The sequence below is a fragment of the Apostichopus japonicus genome, chromosome 8 (assembly GCF_037975245.1).
Source record: "Apostichopus japonicus isolate 1M-3 chromosome 8, ASM3797524v1, whole genome shotgun sequence".
In the NCBI taxonomy this organism is placed as follows: domain Eukaryota; kingdom Metazoa; phylum Echinodermata; class Holothuroidea; order Aspidochirotida; family Stichopodidae; genus Apostichopus; species Apostichopus japonicus.
In genome coordinates, this window is record NC_092568.1 from 16,743,733 (window position 1) to 16,768,648 (window position 24,916).

General features: G+C 37.6%; 4 protein-coding genes across 4 annotated transcripts in view; 2 read left to right on the plus strand and 2 right to left on the minus strand.

Moving 5' to 3' along the window:
* The window catches only part of LOC139970759 (tRNA (adenine(58)-N(1))-methyltransferase non-catalytic subunit TRM6-like), a 244,428-nt gene that overhangs the window by 57,836 nt on the left and 161,676 nt on the right, over nucleotides 1-24,916 (minus strand). The gene's annotated exons all lie outside the window — the stretch shown is intronic.
* On the minus strand, nucleotides 2,270-11,825 carry LOC139970761 (uncharacterized). The gene is made up of 8 exons (XM_071976733.1): nucleotides 11,703-11,825; nucleotides 10,719-10,810; nucleotides 10,268-10,332; nucleotides 7,875-7,942; nucleotides 7,201-7,346; nucleotides 6,286-6,394; nucleotides 5,284-5,373; nucleotides 2,270-4,777 (listed from the first exon to the last, which is right to left on the minus strand). The coding sequence occupies exons 1-8, from the start codon at nucleotides 11,769-11,771 to the stop codon at nucleotides 4,517-4,519; spliced, it is 900 nt and encodes a 299-aa protein (XP_071832834.1). The 5' UTR covers nucleotides 11,772-11,825; the 3' UTR covers nucleotides 2,270-4,516.
* On the plus strand, nucleotides 13,055-14,414 carry LOC139970762 (uncharacterized). Its single transcript, XM_071976734.1, has 2 exons — nucleotides 13,055-13,221; nucleotides 13,564-14,414. The coding sequence occupies exons 1-2, from the start codon at nucleotides 13,143-13,145 to the stop codon at nucleotides 14,169-14,171; spliced, it is 687 nt and encodes a 228-aa protein (XP_071832835.1). The 5' UTR covers nucleotides 13,055-13,142; the 3' UTR covers nucleotides 14,172-14,414.
* Nucleotides 15,013-22,383, plus strand: LOC139970763 (dynein axonemal light chain 1-like). Its single transcript, XM_071976735.1, has 9 exons — nucleotides 15,013-15,163; nucleotides 15,285-15,326; nucleotides 16,491-16,600; nucleotides 17,578-17,633; nucleotides 17,812-17,867; nucleotides 18,652-18,741; nucleotides 19,991-20,081; nucleotides 21,312-21,398; nucleotides 22,224-22,383. The coding sequence occupies exons 1-9, from the start codon at nucleotides 15,161-15,163 to the stop codon at nucleotides 22,265-22,267; spliced, it is 579 nt and encodes a 192-aa protein (XP_071832836.1). The 5' UTR covers nucleotides 15,013-15,160; the 3' UTR covers nucleotides 22,268-22,383.

Sequence of the window (24,916 nt, forward strand, 5' to 3'; positions counted from 1 at the left end):
TCATGGCGTATGTGTGTGTGTTCGTTTGTGACGCCCAGCTTGTTAACACGATTATCTCAAGAAGGGAAAGTTGGACCATGTTCATGTTTGGTGTGTGGATGTACCACATTGAGTACAAGAAGGCTATTGTTTTCTGTGGAAGTCAAAGGTCATTTTGGGTCACTAGGGGTAAAATTGTGAAAACCTTGTAAACACGATATCTCAAGAAAGGAAGCTTGAGCAAACCTCATGTTTAGTGTGTAGAAGTACCACGTGGAACAAAGGAAGCGTATTGTTTTCTGTGGAGGTCAATGGTCATTTAGGGTCACTAGGGGTCAAATTGTCAAAACCTTGTAAACACGATATCTCAAGAAAGGAAGCTTGGGCAAGACTCATATTTATGTGTATATGTACCACATTGAGCACAAAAAGCCTGTTGTTTTCTATGGAGATCAAAGGTCATTTAGGGTCACCAGAGTCAAATTGTGAAAACCTTGAAAACACAATAGCTCAGGAAAGGAAGCTTGGGGAGACCTAATATTTGTAGTGTAGAAGTATCACATTGAGTGCAAGAAGCCTATTGTTCATTGTGCAGGTCAAAGGTCATTTGGGGTCAAATTGTGAAAACATTGTAACCCGATATCTCAAGAAGGGAAGCATGGGCAGACCTCATATTTAGTGTTTAGACGTACCCCATTGAGTACAACAAGCCTATTGTGTTTGGTGGAGGTCAAAGCAGTGCTGCCAAGTCACCCGCTTTGGGCGGGTGTCACCCGCATTTTCGGGTCGTCTCCCGCTCACCCGCCCACCTGTCCGAATCTCCCGCATTTTCCAAAAAGCTCCCGCATTTTTGAAGAATCTCCCGCATTATAGGCCCACAGAGTTTTTCCTGTGAAAGTGTATCATTGCTAGCGTGAAATTCATTTCATCACACTAAAATGCGAATTATCTCAGAACCGCCAGGATCGGAAATTACTCAAAGCCGATCGTGCTAAATATGCCCGGCTGAATGCAACGTTACCTATACGATTCGTGAACAATAATACCGTTACGACACACGTGAACGCTACAGCTTCCGCGAAGTCATTGAATGCAACCGAAGTACGCGCGCTACTGCCAGAAACTACCGGTAGCTGTTGTACACATGCACACATCACCGCTGTATACCGTAGGCCATGCTGGAGTACTCCGGCCGGGAGGAGTTCAGTTCCTTAGGAATTTGGAAATATCACATTCAAATTCAGCTCAGTGCTACTGCCCCAAAATACAGGAAGTGCTGTTTCCTGCCGCGATCAGGGCCGGGTCTGTCATACGACAATGATTTCCCTGATTGTACGCTACGCGCGCCAAACCGGTGGTCGCGCTCCGTCGTCATTTTCCACCTCTAACCCCTTGGCCCCCATCTCAAGTATTGAGGACACAGTGCAAAATTTCAGAGATTTTTTTTATTTCAAGATATTTTTTCCTCTGGAATAAAAAAAAATAGACACAATACAAATATGGAGACAGTATAGATTCAGCTTAGATGACCCGGGAAGTGATGTTTCCGGCCATCTGAGGGGCCGTAAGATCCCAAAATTTTCTTGTACGCTTCGCGCCAACCCATGGTGGCGCTCCAATTAGATGGTGTACTTAACCAACAGCACCAGACAATTTTCACCCGCCTAAAAAACATCTGACCTTGGCATCTCTGTCAAAGGTCTTTTGGGGTCACAAGAGGTAAAATTTTGAAACCTTGTAAACAGGATATCTCAAGACGGGAAGGTCGGACCAATTCATATTTAGTGTGTAGACGTACCACATTGAGTGCAGGAAGCCTAATGTTTTTGGTGTAGGTCAAAGGTCATTTGGGGACAACAGGTCAAATCGTGACAACAGTGTTAACATGATAATTGCAAGAAAGGACAGATCTCATATTTGGTTTGTAGATGTACCATTTTAAATTTAAGGAGCCTATTATGGCTTTTGGTGGAGGTCAAAGGTCATTTGAAGTCAGCAAATGCCAAACATTTACTTCACTCCCCTCTTACCTACCTCTCCACACTAACACATCTTCCTAAACATAATATCGTAAGGGAGGCTTGGACAGATCGCATATTTGGTATGTAATTGTACCACATTGAGTACAAGAAGCCTTAATGTTATGGGCGGAGGTCAATGTTCGTTTGAGTTCACCAGGGGTCAGATTGTGAAACCATGTTTTACACAATATTTCAACAAGGTCTGATGTCATATTTAGTATGTTGATATATCTATCACATTTAGTACAAGTAACTGTTGAGGTGAATGGTCATTTCAGGACAGCCTGTGTCATTGTGAATTTATTGTTTGTCACATCGCACTGCTTTTCACTATATTACTAATATCAAGTGTGTTGTACACCTGTGTACACCCTCACTATACATTACGTCAGATTCATGCAGAAAATAACTCATGTTACATCATCGAAACCACTATGCATTTTTGCATTCTGCTTAAAAAGTAATGCAATTTTTCAATATTTCAAACATGTGTAAATTTATTAATTAAACAACACTCTAAGAATTTCATTTGATGTTCAAGCATATTTGCATGTGATCTGAGATCCCAGACTATGTTTGCAATTGCTTACGGTAGTCATTCCACAAGACCTTGTGCATAAGAAATGCTGTATTAATAACACAATGAATTAACTGTTTTGTGAATAGAGACAGCTTTTCATCTGCATACAATTATCAACTAGGTCTTGTCTTAATGACAAGGTTAGGCTATATCTGCCACTTACAGCAGCTACCCAGTACTTACAGCAGCTACCCAGTACTTACAGCAGCTACCCAGTACTTACAGCAGCTACCCAGTACTTACAGCAGCTACCCAGTACTTACAGCAGCTACCCAGTACTTACAGCAGCTACCCAGTACTTACAGCAGCTACCCAGTACTTACAGCAGCTACCCAGTACTTACAGCAGCTACCCAGTACTTACAGCAGCTACCCAGTACTTACAGCAGCTACCCAGTACTTACAGCAGCTACCCAGTACTTACAGCAGCTACCCAGTACTTACAGCAGCTACCCAGTACTTACAGCAGCTACCCAGTACTTACAGCAGCTACCCAGTACTTACAGCAGCTACCCAGTACTTACAGCAGCTACCCAGTACTTACAGCAGCTACCCAGTACTTACAGCAGCTACCCAGTACTTACAACAGCTACCCAGTACTTACAACCAACAGCTACCCAGTACTTACAGCAGCTACCTAGTACTTACAGCAGCTACCTAGTACTTACAGCAGCTACCTAGTACTTACAGCAGCTACCTAGTACTATAACTATTACAAATTAACTTTTGGATGCTTCAGCGCTCAAACGACCAGATATCACAGAGTTTACAGGCCTACTTAAATAAGTTTTGACAAGGAATTATTTCACTTAACAGCGCAAATTTTTTAGGGGAAATCCAGTCGTCCAAGTGACCAAATTACTGTTCAGAACACCAAAACCAGCTTTTGTGGTCATCCTGTGAAAAACTATGCCGGACTACTAGTTTTTTACATCAAATTCATATTGCATTCTAACTACCAAACAAACACCCCCCCCCTCCCCAAATTTTTTTTTTTTTTTTTAAATAGGTAAAATGATAAAATGGTATCCCCCTCTGTCACTGTCACTGCTGTTCTATTGACCAAACCTACACATCTTTCCTACAGTGTGCATTTTGGCCATTCTTTGTTTAATTTGCTTCATTGTTCAGACAACTAAATGTGTTGTTTTGACAGCCAAAATGTACGACCTGTTTGTCAGAGGGACAAACTTGATAAATCCTCAAAAATTGCCCTGCATGATGTTAGTTTGCAATGGAAAATAAATGCACACAAAGCATAACCCTCAATGTGATGAAAATTCTTCAAAAGACAAATCTTAGCATACCTGTTTCATCTTTGTTAAAACCACAACATTGCATAAAAATGATACCAGCAAACATATCTGGTCATGAAACTTGATAATACAGGAATTCTGATTTTGTATCACAGCTCTTGTTTGTGGTGATAACTTTAAAATTAGAGAAAACGAAGGCCATACACGCATTGTTGCAACACCAGAAAGAGGCAACTACAAAAGTGAACTGGCGACCTCATAGACAAAATTAACGGAATGGTCACTTCAGTTCATTTCTATGTGGGACTCATCCAGTTAAAATTGAGATCAACAGGGTACCGCTCATAAGGTACTATGAGGAATTTGCGACAGGTCTTGAACCTTTTGTAGTAACTAAGTAGATATGAGATACTTGTATAAGTTTTGTAATTCTCATGTTCTATGCTGAGTAAACATTGATAATGACTCACACCATTAGGACTACAAAACTACACAGACCATTTTGAAAGGGAAGGACATATTTGTTAATTAAAAGTTGTCAGGCTGTAGTCATTTCTTGTGCAGGCTACAGTGTGATCTGGTACAGTTCAATTCTGACATAAAGGGTAGGAGTTCTTGATTTGTGAATGGCGCCATCTTATGAACTTCTATTTATAATATCTAACAGTCGTCGCAACTTTGTCATCTCTTTTCATCCTCTTCATCAGAATCGGAGTCTGAGTCGGAACTTGAATCGGAATCTGAATCTGATGAGCTATCTTCCGTCTTCTCTGTCTTTTCTGGCGGTGATGATGAAGTTTCATCAACTTCCTCTACTTCGTCTGACGATGATGATGATGAAGACGACAAGTCAGCTCTCATTTCCTCCTGTTCTTCTGGTAATGATTCTTCTAGCCCTTCTGGGGGTTTAGTAAGGTGCTCTGGCATTTGCTCTATTGAACACTAGCAAAACAAACAAAAGATGTATTACTTTATAAGTCTTCAAAGGGTAAGAAAAACATAGTCCAACTGAACATGTAAGCTGAACGCACTTAAAAACTATGTTGAAATGAATAGAATTTTGATACGTTCCACGGAAGCGGTCTATTGTTACTTGGTATTTCAGTTGGTAGCAGTTGACAGTATATATGTTGTGTTCTAGCCAGAAGATAGTTCTCTTCTGGACACAATTGTAAGTTGAACAGGTTCGGCAGTATAATCCATGTTTGTCAGTATCATGGTAGTGTGTATGTTTATTGACATACTATGGTCACATTTCAAAGTCCGGACAGGTTGTCAGCTGTTTTCCATCATCGTTCATTAGGAAGCCAAGTTGGGAACAGTATAAACTACCATTTACCAATTAAATTACAGAACCTTTCATTTTCTTAGGACTATGACATTGTACCTGTGTCAAGTTACCCTGCTAAGTACATTGGTGAAATAGGATGTGTTAATAAATAACTCACCTTTTTGACTTGCATTGCTAGTCCTTCTGATAGATTCCTCTCGATATATTCCAAGAACACCCCGGCTGTATTGCCAGTCAGATGCCTTAACTGCAGACAAAAATTAGAGAGCCCAAATCGTAAACAAAGAAAATGTTAACACCTTTGTCTTGAAAAGGTGGGAGTGCTCCGTTGTTATGAAGTACACAAACACATACACAAACAACAAAAGAAAGAAATTATTATAATGATACTTTAATTAAACTGCATACGTAATAACTTTTCCTTCCCCTCGCCACAAAATGCTATGTTTCAGTTCCAAAATTTCATGTAACAATGTGAAAAGTAGCTTTCAGACCATGAACTTTTCTTCAATGAAAACCCAACAGTTATATCCATTTCTTTCTTATTACCTTAGATTATCAAACCCATTGCTCTCAGTGCAGGTGGCACTTCAATAGCATATTTCACTTTTTGAGGGAAGAAATTACCTTATATGCTATATTGCAGTCTCATCCATCAAAACAATGCAGCTACAATGTCTACCACAGAGGTCAATATGTGTCACTTCATAGGCCTCAAAGTGCAGGTTAAATACTGACTAAATGCCAGTATTTTATGGATTGTGTCCAGTAGGACACTTGCAATTTCCTGCCAGTAAACATGAAGAACTGAAACACAGGGTTGGTCAGTTAATGATCATCAGCCAAACAATCGGAATAATATTCATAAGTAACCTAAGCCTTGTATTAATGCTTATATCAGCAAATAATATTGGGCTGCTTCCCATAAGCCTGTACAATAACTGATGTGTACTGTAATTCAAGAAAATTTCCAATGCTATCTTCACTTAAGAAGTAGATTATTAAGCTCTGGTATTTTTTAGCAAGTGGGCTAAAATTGTGACATTCTAGGCCTGCGTTCTCAGAGAGAGATGAATTGAAAACAACCATTAATTTTTTTGGGGTATTTTGTTGTACTTTCATGTATGAAATTGCAACTAAGTTCATATGTTGTACATACCTTCATAAGCCTATAGTTTGTTCTCATCTCATACTGGACTCTGTGCTTCTTGTAAATGTGTCTGGATTTTAACAAAGTCAACCTGTAGATGTCTCGACCTGGATGTTCCCTGAACAAATGGAAAGGTCACAGAATAGATTCAGGTCAGAATTTTATGGAAGATTAATGAAATATGTGCATTCTGGCAATAATATGAGGAAAGGATTAAAAAAATAAAATTGGATATAATCTGTGTATTTGTTCATTTATAGCACAATAAACAATGAAAAAAAAAACTGATTCTGTTGTGGTATGGTAAAAATCTTGAATAATGCTTTGGGGGCTCGTAAACAGAGGCATTCAATGAGACCCAGGTCAGACAATGATGTCAAAGGCCACATTTGGAAGTCTTCATGATTTTTTAAGTAATGAGTTGAATGACGATACACTTTTCTTTATCACATATTAATCTGGGGCCAGTCATTGACCCCTAGGCCCTGGGTTGCAGCCTCTCCCCTGGACTGACCATTAACCCTATCGTCAGGCATGTTTGTGCACTTAATATACTTGACCCAAAACAACGTCCTACTTCCCAATGACAAACCTAGACAATCAATTTTCAGGGGATACTGCAGTGAAACAATTATACTTACAGTATGACATTTCTCTAATTGGGTGTAGTTTGACAGGGTGGGTGAGATGATCACAGGAAATAAATACACAAATATACCCACGGTGTCTCTGTTGTCCTACTATCGACTCATGTGTCTTCAAGTATAATGACAATACATTACTCTTTATCAGACAGACCTCCCTCCCACCCCCTACTCCCCTTTTACCAATACACTACAATTGAGTACAACGAACCTGTCATATTTGACGATAGCTGAATTCTAATATACAACACTGAAATTTGACGGAGGTTTCCTCACTTACAATATCTCAAATTTGATATCTAATTCTTTGGCTGCAGATGACACGAATGTCTGATAACTGTCCAGAACAGCATTGTCGTGACCTTTGACCTTGAGCTCGATCCACTTGTAGAGTTGATCTTCTTCCTCTTCTTCATTAGATAAATTCTGATTTTGGCGAAATCAGAAGACGCATTGCAAATACAGTGAACGACAAATTGCTAAATAACATCATTAATAGAGGGATTCTGACAAGTTTTACAGATATGCCATTATTCTTTCTCAGACTGAAAGGTGATACTGATCCATATGTATAAAGACAAGTGAGAACCCTATCCTCTTTACAATGGTGTTAAGAACAGAATCAAATAATTGGCAAGAACATTAACATTTAATATCCGTTTGTAAATACGACTGGAGAAAAACTGTTTTCTGACCAGATTCAGCCAAGTTTGAATCCTGTTCATGGATGGTATAATATAAAAAGTGGGTGTACAGCAGTAAATTAAATAATTATGTCCTAAACCAATAAACACTTTTCAAAAGAATTGCAGAATGCTGCACATTGCAAGGAGAAGGAACAATTCTGGTCCAGCAACTGTTCTAACATATCTTCCCGGTAAGACCTCTGACAGTACATGCTACTTAAACCTACTTAGAGTTAATTCTCCATTTTGAGTAGCAACAAGTACTCACCGCATCACTTGAAGAATATCTAGCGACTGATATTCCTGGAAGCATCCTTTGTAGAGAACAGTAACAGCCTGTTGGAGAAAAAGATATCCAAAAAAAGAAGAGATGGAAAATATTTATGCAGTAAACAATATTACTTTTTCAAAAGGATACAATGGAATTCAGTTGTGACGGTAGGTTCCAAATGTGTGTTTGAAGTTCTACAAATTTCGGTATTTTGAAGTATTGATACAGAAGTAGACTTTTGCTCAAGTGAATTGGATGGGAGTTAAATGGTCACATTGACACATGAAGTCCTTTGAATGAACCAAGATAAGGAGTAAGAGGTAACACCATGGTCTCCTGATGTAAATGAAGCAGGAGCACAACAGCATGAGTTTGAGTATAAGTTGTGTTCACGTGGGAATGAGCTCAAGTGAATTGGATGAGAGTTACCCTTCTAGGAAGGTATCAATTACATGGTCACATTTTATGCAAGTAACACCCTGAAGGAACCACGCTTGAGAGTATGGAGTTTCTCCTGACAAACTTGTAGTACAAGTGCAACAGCCTGATTACAAGCAGAGTTCATGTGAGAATAAGTACAAGCATGAGTACAGACTTGCAATATATCTGTTTCCAGATCACCATACTTTCATGAGCAGCTCTAAATTTCTTACTAAAATAAAAGAGATTCAAAAGTTTATCTCATCCTACTGGTTCTTCCAAGAAGACGTTTATTGTTAAGACTTATTGAAAAGTTTTTAATATGGATTTCTTTAGGTAGACTTGCACTTCTCATGATATAGATGAGTAAATTACTAATACTAGCAGATATACCCGTATATAAAATATGCCAATATACCCGTGGTTGTATAGTTATGGCTGTAACTATGGCTGCTCTTTGTGAAATTGTACCGATTGAAAGGTGAAGAGGCATTATTAGATAGAATTACGGGCAGTGCCTGTGGCAGGGAGGCGGTGAAATATTGGTCAATTTTTTGACCAATATTTCATGACCAATATTTCATGACCAATATTACATGTCATTACATCTTTGTCATGTAATGACAAAGATGTCATTACATCCTTCAGACAATGTAACAAATGAGAACATATATCTACATTCACTGCAACTAAGTCTGCACCCTTCAGGTAATGTAACAGATGAAATTTGGTACCTGTCAAGCTAAATACAGTAGTCAGTAACATGTTGTCTCTTTACTGTGGCTATCACTAAGCATCCACTGTTCATAGCTTACTGTGTATACCATTGAAAACTACAAAGCTTTTTATGCAAGATTTTTCAGTAGAACACTTAACCCCAGTAGGCTATTTACAGTACTGTCCTTCTTGAAAAGTCATATGGTTATGGCTAAAAATGGTCACGGTCACACTGAATTCCTGAATTCGAGAATAGCTAAGGATAGTGTGTGTACAGTGACGTCACTGTCACGCCGAATCCGAGAATAGCATAATTCGCTCAGTGTTTGAGGCACATGTTCACTTAAATGCAAATAACGTTAGACCTAGGCTAAGAATAGTCACACGAACATCACCATGTTACACACGAACATCAACAGGTGTAACATTAGGCCAAGGCTAGGCCTATGTCAAGTTAGGATAGTCAACCTGCAGTGCTACCGTGCGTACGAACAGCACCAAGTCTACCGAATTCGAGAATAGAATAATTTGCTCACTGTTTGAGGCACATTACTTGAATGCAAACTGAAGGCCGATCACACAACTCACCAATCGTAGTCACACGAACATCACCACGTTACACACGAACAGCACCAGGTGTAAACATTAGGCCAAGGCTATGCCAAGTTCGGATATACTATATAGCCTACCGTACCGTGCGTACATGAACAGCGCCAAGTGTAACAGTGTAACCTCTAAGCTAGGCTAAGGATAGTGTGTGTACGGTGACGTCCGGTCACACCGAATCCGAGAATAACATAATTCGCTCACTGTTTGAGGCACATGTTCACTTGCAAATTGAAGGGCCGATCACACAACTCACCAATCACTTACTAATTGTCCCGCTACTGCCGTGGCGTGTAGGCCTACATCTGCCTTGGCGTGTAGGCCTACATCTACAAACTGTACAACTTTGTTTCATTTAAACAACTTTTATACTGCAGCGCTACGTTGACGAAGGAGCGCAAATATCACCTAAAACACAAAGCTCACGATACGAAAAACAATCTGTAATGGATATTTCAAGATGATTTATTCTTAAGTTACCAAAACGCGACAATTATACCAAAACTAAGCCCCCTTAGGACAATAAGAAAAACAAATTATGTCTTTTCCGAAAATTGTAGTCTAATCGAGCAGCAGACGACGGAGAAAAGTGATTTCAAACAATTATAAGCTTAGCCAAATTATAGTAAGGATACTAAAAAACTGACCTTTCACATCCTTTAAATGAGATAACTGGGAACAACATCTACAATGGAGAGAATCTGGTAAAACCCTGTAACCAGGAATAAGAAGAAAAGAAAAGAAAGAAAAACATTATTCTTACTAAAGAATAGTTGTGGTTTCAGGCTTTTTTTATTTTTTATTTTTCATTTTATTCAAATTCCTAAAATAGGCAACAATTTAAATTTCATAGAGATATGAACATTGCTTCAATTAAGTTTTGACAGAAACAAATACAGACATATACTGGATGTACCACATTAATTTCCTATACCGATGTTTTGTAAAGAAAAACATTTAGACCATAAACAAGCTATGCAGCATTTTTGAAAAGCAAGCCTGGCAAAATAACTTCGTCCATGTAAGCATAGTCCATATCTGAAAAGAGAAATCTACTGTATGATTTTGATATAAAGTTGACATACTGTATATATATACCTATTTGTGGCTAAGACTGGTGTCCATAAGTGCAGTGAACTGGTCCTGTGATGAAGTGATCTTGCTATGATGTTGCTACATTGTCTTCCTATCTGTAAAATACAAAATACAAATTCTCATAATAACTGCAGGACACACAAATATCTCAAACAAACAAAACAACAACAGATAATGCTAAGTCACTAAATCCTGACCAGAGTTGCAGAGAAACTTTCTATGCTAAGATTGAAAGAATCAAATAACATGTGATTGGTCCATTACTACACAACAGACTTAACTACTTAATAATAAATTACATTGCTTGATGTAGCTCTAAAAAGATTCCAATGAATCTACAAGTAAACAACTTGTTTTAGTCAACTTCCTGGAGCATTATTGCTCACACTCTGAGAAAACAGGGGATAGAAACATAACATGGATAGGCCTAAAAGCTATGTCCAAATCATCAGTAACATAGTATTTGTGAAGTCGATACTTTCGTCATGAAAAATGGGCGCCACCTTGTTTTGGGAAAACAAACATGATGCTGTACAAATGCTCATTCTTACCTACAATATTGCTCCCAACTTTTGATTGTAACAAAAATACAACTTCAATAAGGTAGCTTAGCCTATATCAGCTCAACAATTCATTTAAAAAAAAATAAGAAATATCAACAAATTATTCATTGTAAAGTTTTCTTAATGTTCTTATATTTTTCTTTATCATTATATTAAAAACAATGGGACAGCATTTATAACTCAATTGAAGTTTACCCCTATAATGCCTTATGTTACTTGTTTATATCACTTTGTAAATTAGTCTTAACCTTAGGCCTTATGTTACTTGTTACTGTTAGGCTAGCACCTTGGCAAAATGATAAGTAAGCTCACATCTCTCTCACTGTTTAATGCCCTATGGTATGCGCCTATATCACAAGAGTGTAAGGAACAAAACAAATACATGGAATGGTGTCTGAATGAAGTTTTCCTGAAAGGTACCTACTTTCAAGGACATCAATAGAGGTAATTGGGTCCGGAAGATCAACCTTACTGATGCAATAGAAGTCGCCATTTTCTATCGAATTGAAGTCATTTACCGATATCAGATATATTCAAACAGTCTTCCTATCTAGATGTCATGTGGTGCGCCAAACATGCAAATATCGCCTTTGACCATCACTAATTGTAAGAAATTTAGAATGTTAATATTTTCTCATTCCATACAGTGAAAGAAAAAACATTAAAAATAGTTTGTGGTCATGTACCTTTCGGGGGGGGGGGGAGGAGGTAAACACTGCCCAGATTATTATTTTCAGTCAAGCTTATGCGACATTAGTCGGGAACATTGTGCAGTTTGTCACGAAAATTATGACGGTATGGGGGAAAGAAGTTGTCAGGAACATTTTACAGGCTGCCGTGGTGTATGATCGTCATCCGGTTTCTCGGAGTGGAACTTTTTAATGCCCATCAGGACGATCAATGGTGTCACTATATGGTCCATGATTCCCCAGGCTGTTGAGTAGAATGGTTGTCGCACGGTTTGTCGGGGGAGTAGTGGTACTGTATGTGTCAGGCGTGTAGCCAGCCTTGGTGATATGAGTAGGGAAAGCTAAAATTTGTAAAAAATAAGGTCTAGGCCTCAGAATTCACAATTTCACATCTAAAAATTGTTTCTTTCCTATGGAGTATCCCAGACCTCCAACAATGGAGTCGGTTTGAACGACTTTAAGCGCCACACCGCCTCCATTTTATAATCCTGGAGCAGCCCTGTTTGTTTATAGATCAACTAGGAGTACGATTTATGGAAAATTCGAGACATATTATCGGGACACATACTATAATAATAATAATAATCAATGATAATCAGGCAGTTATTTTAACGAATGGGGAGGGGGTTCAACTTACGCGCGCGTGAACACATACAACGTACGTTACCTCAGGTATTTTAGGAACGCTGTATGGTATTTCCGCTATCTGAACACCAGAGATTAATGTTACAGCACTAGACGTGCGCGTCTGTCTTCATGTTTTGAGTCGTGAATCTCGCGACTTCGGCGTGATACAGGGCTTTGCTGAAATACTAATGACGAGCTTGGGATATATAAAGAGCTTCGTAAAGTAGGTTTGGCTTATCTATCTCCTATCCACAAAAAATATAAACTATAAGGATCTTGTATACTTTTGTTCTTCACGTACTGATCATCAAAGAAACGGAACGAAGAGTGGAGACTGCTGCGTTTTGCGTTTGTCACGCTCAAACAGTGAGACACGCACGCACGCACACGGAATCCTGAAAGTGGGGATTTAATGCTTACTTTGACGACATAATCATTGTCTAAAATGTTAAACCTTAACAATCGTAAACAATATACAGTGTTATATCAGTTGCTAGATAACTTTATCTTCATCAACACTGCTTCGCTTTCGCTGCTATCTTACTACAATGCATTTTGCCACCTTCAACTGCAAGTATCTTCTGATACTGTGCTTATTATTTGTTTTCATCTCACGTGACTCCTTCGGTAACTATTTAGACTTTAAATTGATATTCCTCGATGGGGACTTTGCGTCAGGTTTACTACAGAGCACTGTGGTGTAAATAAGTTTTCAGATATTGTGGGGTGGAAGGAGAAAGGGGATTCTAGTCAGTTCATAGTAAGGCCAGTTGGAAACCAAAATAACAGTTGCATTATTTTTACTATGCTTGGTAACTAGAATTATCAGACACAAACTACAGGCAATGATACGCCTGACATAGTATTTAGTTAAGATAAACCGAAGATGGACACTGATAGTATAGCTCTTTAAAACGTTTTCATGTTTCATTTTACATTTTGTCAATATTATTCTTTCTTTCATACAAGGTTCCTTCGAACTCGAAGATGTTATGGATGAAAACAACTTCGTCACCAGTCCATGTATGTATGGCTACTGTGACGAGTCTGACCAGCCCGAGAATTTGAAAGAACTCACTCCTACCTTGGATGGTCAAGAAAAACAAGAATCATTGAACCTTGACCTCGACGAGATCCAAGATGAATGGTCAACACTGGACATGTTGTTCTCTGATTTTTATGACGTCATGACCTACTACCTTTACCACTTCTTTGAGCTGGTATCATCATTCCTGATGTATGACGTCACTCCTGGTTACTATGATCGTGTCTGCGTACCTCTGTCTCATGGCGATGAATTCAACTATCTTCTGCCAGAGAATGGATTTTGCCAGCGTGATGACACCAACACAAGGGTCCGAGTAGACCCACAGCTGACACCATTCACTTTCTCTTCCAATGGTGATATATTTGATCTCCTCTGGATGGATGTCGCTAAACTTGCTCGTATCTTGGAAAAAATGGACGACTTCTATTTGATGCCAATCTTGAGAACTTTAGTCGTGGTCTTGATATTTCGTCGAAAGAAATGGATTTCATTTAATTCCAAGGGATTCTACATCCACTACGCCAAATAAAAGAATCCATCGCTATATACTGTTATATACATTATACATAAAGACTGCATATACTTACTATACTTTATATGTAATCAGTTTTATTAGTGGTTATATCACCTTTACCAACTGAAGATCGAAAATGTATTCGTTTCGAATATTGAATGTAATAAAAGCAGAGATCGAGAGAAAGACCAAACATTTCTTTTCATGTTAATGACTCTCCTCATTTTTCAATTGTAGGGGGGCTCTCAGGAACCTTTTTGGTGCATATTTAGACCATTAATACTATTAATGGTTAATTTAATACTGTCTATATTAGTATAGCTCTAAACGCAAGGTTGCGCTTACAAATACTTTGTGTGAAGTTGCAAAGAGGAAGTGTGTCCCACGATGTATTGGTTAATTCTTCCCCGGTTGAATGGAAAACATCCCCTAACTGAACCATTTCCCTCGACTGATGATGGGAGGTCACGTGATGATCGACCCCGTGCCCCTTTTTGGCAACGCCATTGAAATATTCCTGTAGATATATTTATTCCAATGATTTCAGGAATGCGATCAAAATACTTACATACCTTGACACATGCAAGTCTTTTTTTTTTACTCCTTACGGTAAATTAAAACAGATTATTCACACTATCGTTACTTTGTTTATCCAATGAATGGAACTTATTGGTGGGGGAAAACAATACTTTCTTTCGTTTTCACCGTTGGGGTAGTGGGAGAACTGTCCCCTCTTCTCCCTAAGATCGACAACCCTCCATTGCCTGATATTGAAGTTAGTTTCATCTTCCGAACTGGAATGACTCCTAAAGGCGGTCTGTGCACTGTTGCTATGACTACAACTTCCATCAATGTCAATGAAAAGCAGCTGTGAGATTTTCTGCACACTGAATGACTATGGACCAACTGCGCGAAATATCAACGTTTGCGTACTGTTCTTCGTATGATATTAACGTTACTTCGTAGCAACGGATTCTGTCGACAGTTAATCAAGTCAATACACGATGGTATGTAAGCTTATCTTCGTTTATCTGAACAATAAAGTTAAAAAGGTTATTTTCAAAGTATTATGGCATAGGCTACTTTTAAGAGTAAACTTTCGGTTATTTCTCTTTGTTTCCCACACAGGCAAACCGAGGGACAACGATTAAGGATGCCTTAGCAAAATGGGTAAGCATTGCAATGTCCAGCGTTATAGGCCTAGGGCCTAGGCCTATTTGGATCGTCTGTCTTGTTATTTATTGTACTAGGCCTACAACTTGTAAGTTGTAGCCTAACTTACATGACATTTACTTGCCTTAGATCCTATCAAAACTGATTTTTAACCGACACTGACGACACTTTAATTAGAGGATGGATACCACAGCTTCCAAAGCAAGATACGTCATTCTTGAGAAGAAACTTCGGCCTCCTGTAACAATATCCTTATCCTTACCAGAAACAAAGAAGTTGATGATTAAAGTTACTTGTTAGGCTGTAACATTTCCTGAAATTCAAATCGAAATCAGGCAGGAGGAAAACCACAAAGCAACTTGATTAGGGCCTGAGTAAGGCCTAGGGGTCTATGCCTAATGTTACCTTTTGAGAACGATTAAAAGCTGCAGCCTTGTGCCCTACATTTTGTCTGTTCAATGAGGGTAGCGTTCTAGCTTATTTACAACAATTATCAATTCATTAAGCATTGCTCTGGTGCTTATGTACCCGATCATCTATCTGTTCAATAATGGTGACGCTCCTACGTATTTATCCGATCATCTGTCATGAATAAGCGATGCGTCCCTGCTTATTTACCCAATTGTAGGTTGAATAAAGCATGCATTGGTGCTTTTTTATCGAATTATCTTCTAAATAAGGGATGCTCATGTACCCTATTGTACCCTAAATATGGATGATGCAAAGTTTATATAGCCATCCCTCGGTATCAGTATCATGCCTGGATCTATGGGGTGGGACACACCAAAATCATTTGTGATTGCCATTGAATCTCAGCAAATTTGTTATTTCTTTAGATATCTATTGCCCTACGGTAGTTAAAGTTACAGTTTTCTCCTACCTGTCATGTTTATGTTTTATTATTATTATTTATGATTGAAACTGATTGGTCAAATGGACTCTAACCAAGTTTAATAATTTTTGTTAAGTTGACAAATGATTGAAACTGCCAATGTTCAATATAAAGTCTTCAAATCCTTTGTGGACAAAAGAATGAAAGGTGTGCAATGTAAAGTTTGAAATATAAACTACCTACTGGAAAATCCCCCAGATATTATGACTAGTATGTCTACTGTTTCTATGTATTTGCTTTTACTATTTTCTCTCGTTTCTTAATTTTAGTCACAAGAATCTGGGGAACCACCCTCTGATGCTAAAGAAGTGAAACTCCTCTTTCAGATTCCACCAATAGATAAAATGGATGCATCTCTTTCAACTCTGTCAGCATGCGAGTGAGTGTTGGATGAAAATGCCAAAACTAAATTTGCAAAACTTAAATGTTTGCATGTACAGTATACTTTACTTTACTTTGGTAAAATAATACACATGTATGTTTCAAAATGTTTCACAAAAACGGTCTACCTTTACCCTTTCACACTGGAGCATGAAGGATGATCGGTTTGTTTTGTATTACATTGAATTATTCCTTCAAGGTGTGATAATGATTCATTCTAGTTGAGCATCAATGAACTCCTGGATGCCAAACCTTGGTTAACTATATTGAGAGGAAAATGTGCAATATTAATATTACGTAATATTTGGAAAAGTTGCTCATTGCCCCTTAGTGATTCCACAGTGAAAGAAAACTCTTGTCAAAGTGCACAAGTGAAGTTAGGTCAACTGCCAATCTGTACCCTGAATATTCTTCCTTCAAATGGCTTAGCCAGTAACATGTCAAGTGACTGGATCATAACCCTATAGCCAATCTTCACCCCCCCCCCCCCCCTCTTTACCCAATGTCAACTCTCTGGAGATGTGAACAGTGCATATCAAATACATTGTTTTTACTCTCAGCAATGCTGTTACTCTAATAAAGGGTATGAACTGAAGGTGGAAAATGGAGATGATTATGTATTGTTAGATATGTGTAATACCCCACAAGAGCATGTTTCTTTGCAAATGAAATACCAATGCCTAGCTTAGACCTATATATGACATATACATAGCATGTACACAGTCTTGGCTTAGTCTAATTTGCATATAAAAATTGGGTTGTTAGTTATTAGTGTCATTATAAGGCTATTTACCAGGTTAATTCACCATAGTGTGTCATGTGAAATTCTACATGTCCAGAGTGAATTGAGTGAGTTTGGTGACAAGGTTTTAGCTACGATGAACATATTAAAGTCAGAAATGTTGTTTTGTTTTGTGCCTGGCTTGCAGCCATTTGATAAATAATTAAAACATTTTTTTTTTTTTTGCTTTACAGGAAGCTTTCACTTTCTTCAAACTGTATCGAGAAGATTGCCAACTTGAACGGACTAAGTGAGATTTCTCAACTATCTTTACTCTAACTTTGGTTACGTTTTCGACAATTTTTATAGTTCACGTAAATATATGTTTATAATATATGTTTTATAATATATGTTTAAAATATATGTTAAAAGGTTACGTATATATATGTTAATATTTTTAATATGTATTTACTCCATTGTTTCAACAGAGAATCTGAAAATACTCTCACTTGGAAGAAATTACATTAAAAACCTGAATGGACTGGTAAGTGCATATTTTTTTGTTTTACATGCTTGTCATTTTAATATAGTGCTGTTGGACTAACATGAATGAATCTATATGGCAGTAGTAACACTTGGCCATTTTAGAGTTCTCTCATAAAAGAGTATTAATTAATGAACAGGATGTTTCAACTATCATTACAAATATATCGACTTGTAAATCAGCCTTTGTAGTTGGTAAACTTTTTAAGCAGTAGATAGTTACACCTCAGAACAAAACAAGTCATAAATTTGACCACTCCAGTTCTTATATCAAGAAATGGCAACAACAACAAAAATCAATTTCTGATTAGGGTTTAACAAGAGTATGGGAAATATGTCTGGGCAAAAATATTTCTAGAACCGAACGAATAACATTCATTTCGTGAAATATGAATAAAAAGTTCAAACACCTAGGTGGGTGACTATCTTTGATAATTGCAAGTTCGTTGTAACAATGTTTAGTAGAGTTGGCCAAATTGCTGCAAGGTTCTCAGCAAGTCCCAACAGCTGCTTTGGCATCAAAAGATTTGTACCCCTCTTGCAAATATGACCTCTGTTTTTGTGGTTTAGTGGCTCTAAGAAATCAGAAGAAAGATGGAAAAGATGGTTGCTTATTAACATTTCTAAAACCATCTTGAAGTTTGCACTCTCTAATTTCTCTGTTCTTCCATTCAGTTGTTTAATTGTCTCACAAGAGATTTTATCTGCATTTAGTCATCCATTCCTTGTTCCATCAGTCTCAGTGTATTAAAGTTGTCTTTGATTAATCTTTTCTTTCCTAACAGGAAGCTGTAGCAGACACTTTGGAGCAGCTCTGGATATCATACAACCTTGTGGAAAAGTTGAAAGGCATTCAAGTGCTGAAGAAATTGAAAGTAAATACATCTAGAATTGATTATTGTAAAAGTACAGTATGTTGCTTTTAACCAATAGATCTTTGTAGCTCTACAATGTGTGCAAAATAGCTTGTATATATCTCATATTCTTCCAGAGAGCCAGCCGTCTCATTGTATAATCAGACTTGTAAGTCTGTTACCTCTACAGATCTGTAAATGGAAATGTACCTTCAGGAATCACTCTAGACTACTGTCTGATATTGACGTCATGTTTCCACACCTTAATTATAAAGCTCTGGTCGTCAATGTTGTTTTTCCATTTGTTTTTCCTCAATCTTTGAGAAGTATTAACATGTAAGATTGATAAACAAAGTCTACAGCAACTCTGGGGTTTTGATCGAGATAGATGTTACTTTATTGCTTTGGCTTGTTGATTTCGATAAGCAGACAGAAGTCAAGGGATATTATTTACTAAGACATGACTGTTGGCGGAAAAAGTAAATCATTTTGACATCTGGTAGAATACTAGAAACAACTGCTATCAATTGTGGTTAAGTTTAGATTTTGCAATATTTTTTGGGGGAATCACCTTGAATTTCCTTTAAACACCAGAGCATCATCCATCAAGGCTGGATGTTGTTGGTTAGCTCACAGTCTATCCACTCCTTGAGAAATGCTAGAGGCCTTTTAAAGCTGCAAATAACAATTTAAGAAAGGAAATATAATAATTTGTTAAAGAAAAGGCATGTTTGATTTCATACATGGGTATCAAGTTGTTAATAAGAAGGAAAAGAGTTAGAACAGAATTCTTTGGTAAAGTTTCACTATGAAATGAATGTTAAGAACAAGTATGACTGAGGAGTCAATATCATTTGACTTCACTTTGTCGAAGCATTCCAGATTTTTTTTAATACATTTTCAAAGAAAATGCCTCCAAAATATAGAACAGACACAGAAACATTCCATCACCCAAATAGTTTTTTTTTTCTTGTCTTGTTTGGATCAAATTCAGATTGCATTGTGACTAAATATCCCCCAAGTAGGTAGAATGATTATACTAGTATGGATATAATGAAATTGAAACCAAAACCAAAAGTGTTTGGCCTGTGATCTATCCAAAAGGGAGTTTTATTAGCCCAGAGCTGTTGCCCTATTCACCAAATCAACCCACATCTCCTACATTGGACATATTGATCATTCTTTGTTGTTTTGCAGGGAAAATTCCTCAGAAAAGTTGCCCTGATGAGACTGATTTGATTTGTTTCATTTTGCATTTAACACTCTTTAGGTCCTGTACATGTCTAATAACTCTGTGAAGGACTGGGGAGAGTTTGAAAAACTTCAAGGATTACCGTGCCTTGAGGAACTGTTATTTGTCGGTAAGTACACTGCTACATTGAATTTCTTATTTAAAGGCATTGAAGACTCGCGTGCCGCGCTCTGATAAAGTTAACTTTCTGTTGCTTGCAAATGAAGTTTTCTTCTTGTCGCTACAAAATGCAGACAGTAATGAAGCGTGATACCTTGTTATCTTTTATCTGGATCTGAGATGTCCATCGCTGCTATGTACACTGTGTTGTGGGTATTGACCGTAGCCGTATGTATTGACTGTACACTAGTGTCTAGTTACCGACGGTAGCAAGCTGTGCATGTATTTTCTGGGATCGATGGTGGTGTCTAACACTTCTGTTACACCTCATTCGAAACTAGGTCAGATTACTGGCATCAGACGTTTCTTTGTGCGCGAGTCTTCACACCCTTTAAAAGTATCTGTCCATTTTTACGTTCAGTAAATTTATGACAATCTTAAAGCAACAAAGTACAACTGATAGAGGAATGATGAATTTTCTGTAGTTTTTTGATGATGGAAGTGATTGTCTGTTACTCTGTTAATGGTGACATAGTCAGAGGTACATTTGTACTTGGTGGGTTAATTGGTTTGAACTGTCACTGTATGATGAGAATTGATAGAAAGTCACTGATATCACTTTACTGAAATTTCAGTAAATATTACTTATCAAGGAACAACAAGACTCTTTTAGTCTTATTTGCACTGTATAGTTGATTCAGTAGAGAGGGATAAACTGTGGGTGAAGGGGAGTCTAATCGTCAAATTTGAAAATTTACACCAATGAAATTGCAGAGCTAGTTGAGTTATTGTCCACAAAGAAGCAGTAATTACTGTGAAGTTAGATCTTTGCTTAGTTAATGCTACTAGTCATACAGTAACATAATTGGGGGATGGGGTGGGGGGAGGGGGTAGGGTTCAGAGAGGGTTTTGCTTTCCCCTGATATGGAATTATTACATGCATCATTGTTATATATGCTGCAAAGTTCTATCAATAATGTGAAGTTCACAACCTACATATCCGTATCCTCAGATGATTATCTGATTTTGAGCTCTGTTAGATATCTCTCTGAATCAGTACCCAAGTCTGATGACCTGCTGAAAAATTTTTATGATAGAAATGAAACGATTTAGTTTTATTTCTAAAAACAAAGTAATTCTTTTACAAATTCTAAATACAATCAATCTTAGCGTTGACACAGTTGTATACTTGTGTTTTTTGATTAAGAAACTCTCTTTCCTTAACTTTCTGCCTCGTCAGGAAATCCAATTGAGGAGAAGTTATCTGCAGATGGCACATGGAGAGACAAAGTGGTGCCTCTGCTTGGGAGTCTCAGGAAATTAGATGGTGAGATAATTCATTTTTAATGAAACCTGCAGTAAAATCAATGTGTATTGTAACATTATATTGTGTCACTCATTGCTAAAGACTTCTTCACCTTCTCGTGTTTCGCCTGTGGCAGAAGGCATCGTACTAACAAACAACTAGTTGCTGTTTCAGTCATTAGTAGTGGCCATGTGTACTGTTGTTTAACTATGCCTCCTGACACAGGAACCATGGCAGGACAGCATATTAAAAATCCTAGTTCACTGAAATGTGATTCACAGGGAAGTCAAATGTTTGTTCTGAGGAAAGTGAAAAAAGGGCTTCTTTTTGGAATGGGTAGGTTACAAATATTGTATGACTTGCAGCAATTGTAAGTTGATGATTAATTACAACGACAAACCAGGTTTGATTCTTCACGTTGTGAATTAGCCATACCTGCAACATTGACACCACAATAAATCGTGAGCTCTTGCATCGTAACTGTCTAGCTCGAAGTCTCACTTCTAAACATTAGAACATGAATTGTCCATGCATCACAGCCATGATATTACCACACTGTCTGTGAACATGTAATCGTTTGATAATACTAGTCGATAACACCGCTGCAAGTGTGTAGGCATTGTTTATGGTAAGCCCCCTGTGTTATTATAGTTGTCTACAATTGTAAGGTGGGAAGGAGGATGCACTAAATTCAATATGGAACCAATTATTTCAAACATTCTCTGACATAAAAAATTTGTTGTCCCCTTATTTGACTTACTTGATTTAAATCTGGGAATGTACAATTGATCAAAGTAGGTAATTTTTCTTAACAGCTTAAGGTTTTTGCCCCCTTTCTCTCTTCAGGAATCCCTGTGATCAAACAAGAGGAGGAGGAACCAGAAGATTAAATCCAGATCAAGAAATTTATCAAACAGCAGAAACCCCCAGCAACACCCAAATGCAGAAACAAGATCAGTTCATTATGACTTCTGCCTTAAAGTACAGTAATGCCTTATTCCAGATTCCATCATTACCATATCATATCAGGAAACTTGTCATGTTGGAATATCCTAGAAGTGGGTAGCTGGTAATTCTTCTCAGGTTAACTGGCTAGTGTACTGGGTTATATCACAATACTAGTGCAGTTCCATAGTCAGAATTTGTGCCCTTTTCGTACTTCCCATCTTAACTCTGTCTTGACATCCATATTTACGTATGGAGTCCTTTACTCCTGACTAACAGAGATAGAAAACAATCTTTGCTAACAGACGAACCTCACCACAAAACTAAGTAGAATTCAGTTGAATCGAAACACCTTGGTCATTACTTTCTTTGTCTTTATAAACTATTCATCAACCTTGATAAGAAATGTTGGTACTACTATCAGGTACCACTCTTGATAATAATGTTTTACTTGTTGTATTTGTTGGAAGGGATTTAATTATTCAAGATTTAATGCCTTGCTACAATGGAGAGCTGGTACTTCATTATTCTTAGCTTTAAGTGGTTTTGAACTACATGCTGTTTTTTTTTATTGGCCACATGGATGAGATTTAATACTCTTTTCTTCTTTTTGTACAGTTCTTACATTGCACCTTGAAATTGATTGTAATATATTTACTTATATGTAAAAACAAACTGTTATGTTGACTCAATTATTTATCATCACTCTTGGATTACAACCTCCTTCCATCCCCTTTAACCCTCCATAAAGTAATTTAATAAAAAGGGAAACAATGGTCATTTCATACATTTGTAATTGTGTCGTTTAGTAACCACATGTGCAAGATGGAGGATAGAGAGAAGGGATCAGGGAATAGGATGGAGTGGGGAGAAGGGAAGAGAGTGAGAGAAGTGGATGAGGTAAGGGGTTTGAATAAGGGATGAAGGTGATGGTGGAAAGAGCTGTAGGTGCATAAAGGAAAGGGTGGGTGGGGGGGAGGGGTAACCCCCACTAGAGGTACTACACCAAAACAGGTCAATAGTATTGGCCCCAAATTAAAGCAAACTGAAGATTGCTAGTTTCCTGAAGGTTCTGATTCAAGTTTTGCACAGACATTCATGAGTGTTAAATTAGACAAAAAGGCTCAGTGTGGATAACTACGTTTAGAATGCCGGTAAAATGTTGGTTAAATTTGATCATAGGTGACCATTATCTGAACTTTTAACATATTTGGGGGCAAAACTGATGACATTTATAACTTGAAGTCTTAGTTCATCTTGAACCTAAAACAGAAATCTTGCTTCCCAATCTGTTGTGAATAATGCAAGGAAAGGGGGGGGGGGTTGAAACTTGGGGCAGAGGGAAGGGTGACAATACAAGGGTAAGATCATTTGGCAAAAGTAGTCTTTTGAGACAGAGAATTGGTATTATCTAAACTTTCTTTTAAATTGCAATTGTGCATCATTGACAGTCACAATCTCTTGGTATTAGGTACATAACCTTTGAATAAGTAAAGATGAGGTATCTGAAAATAAGATATGTTAATATTGGCCTCCAAAAACACAAGGAAGAGCAGAATGGACAGTAAAGGAGACACAAATCCAACCCTCATCAGATATTGATAACTGTGATGAAAAACTTTATCAAACAGCTTAAGGAAATCATATCACAGATTTAATGTTTCGTCACACCCCAAGCTGCAGAATATAGCAAGTCTAAATATGATGACATTGAGCCACATCTGCAGGAATTTTTAATGGTTTCCTTTTTTTTTTAATTTGCTGTTTTGTAAAGTACTGAATCTAGAATATTGAAGTTTTTTGACATGGTCTCATAATGACATTAATTTCAGTATTTTCACTGTTTGTCATCTTTGTGAATATGAAAAAAACCCAGATATGAGAAATATGAAAAAAATATGAAACCATATGAAATATGAAACAAATATGAAAAACAAAAAAAACAGAGTATTGGTTTTCTCGTCCTTTTGGCACTGTGACGTCACAGCCAGGGTATCTCTCAACAGAGCAAGACTTGTTTAGGTGGAAGTGGGATTTGTCTTTCAAAATTGTTTTTGATTGTTTTTTAAATGTTTGGATTGTCTTTCAAAAAGATTTTGCAGATTTCTCATACTGACCCCAAATGACCTGTGACCGCCACCAAACTACTAGCAAGGTAGAACTCATAAGTTTGACACCTACCATGCAAGTAACAGACTAAGCGTTAATGAATTAGCTTTGTTACAAGGTTTCAAATTTTGATCACTGACTATCTCAAATGACCTTGGACGTCCACCAAAAACAGCACCAACCGCAAACTCATTAAGATCTGCATAGTGAAGTGTATAATCCAGTGTCCCCATCACAAAACTTTATTTTGCATAAAGTTCAGCAAGGATTCCCAAGGTGTTAAACTTTACAATTTAGTGCCACACAACATTTCCACATGTATACAACCTGAGAAACTCGTGGTCAGAAACATCTTTCAAATTCTAGGTCACTGTTGATAAATGTTCCCTGGGATACTGGGGCAATCTGAATTTGGGATTTGTGTGAGAGCTCCTTACTCAATACAAATACAGCAGAAATGAGATGACATTTGTTTCTTTTGGTTA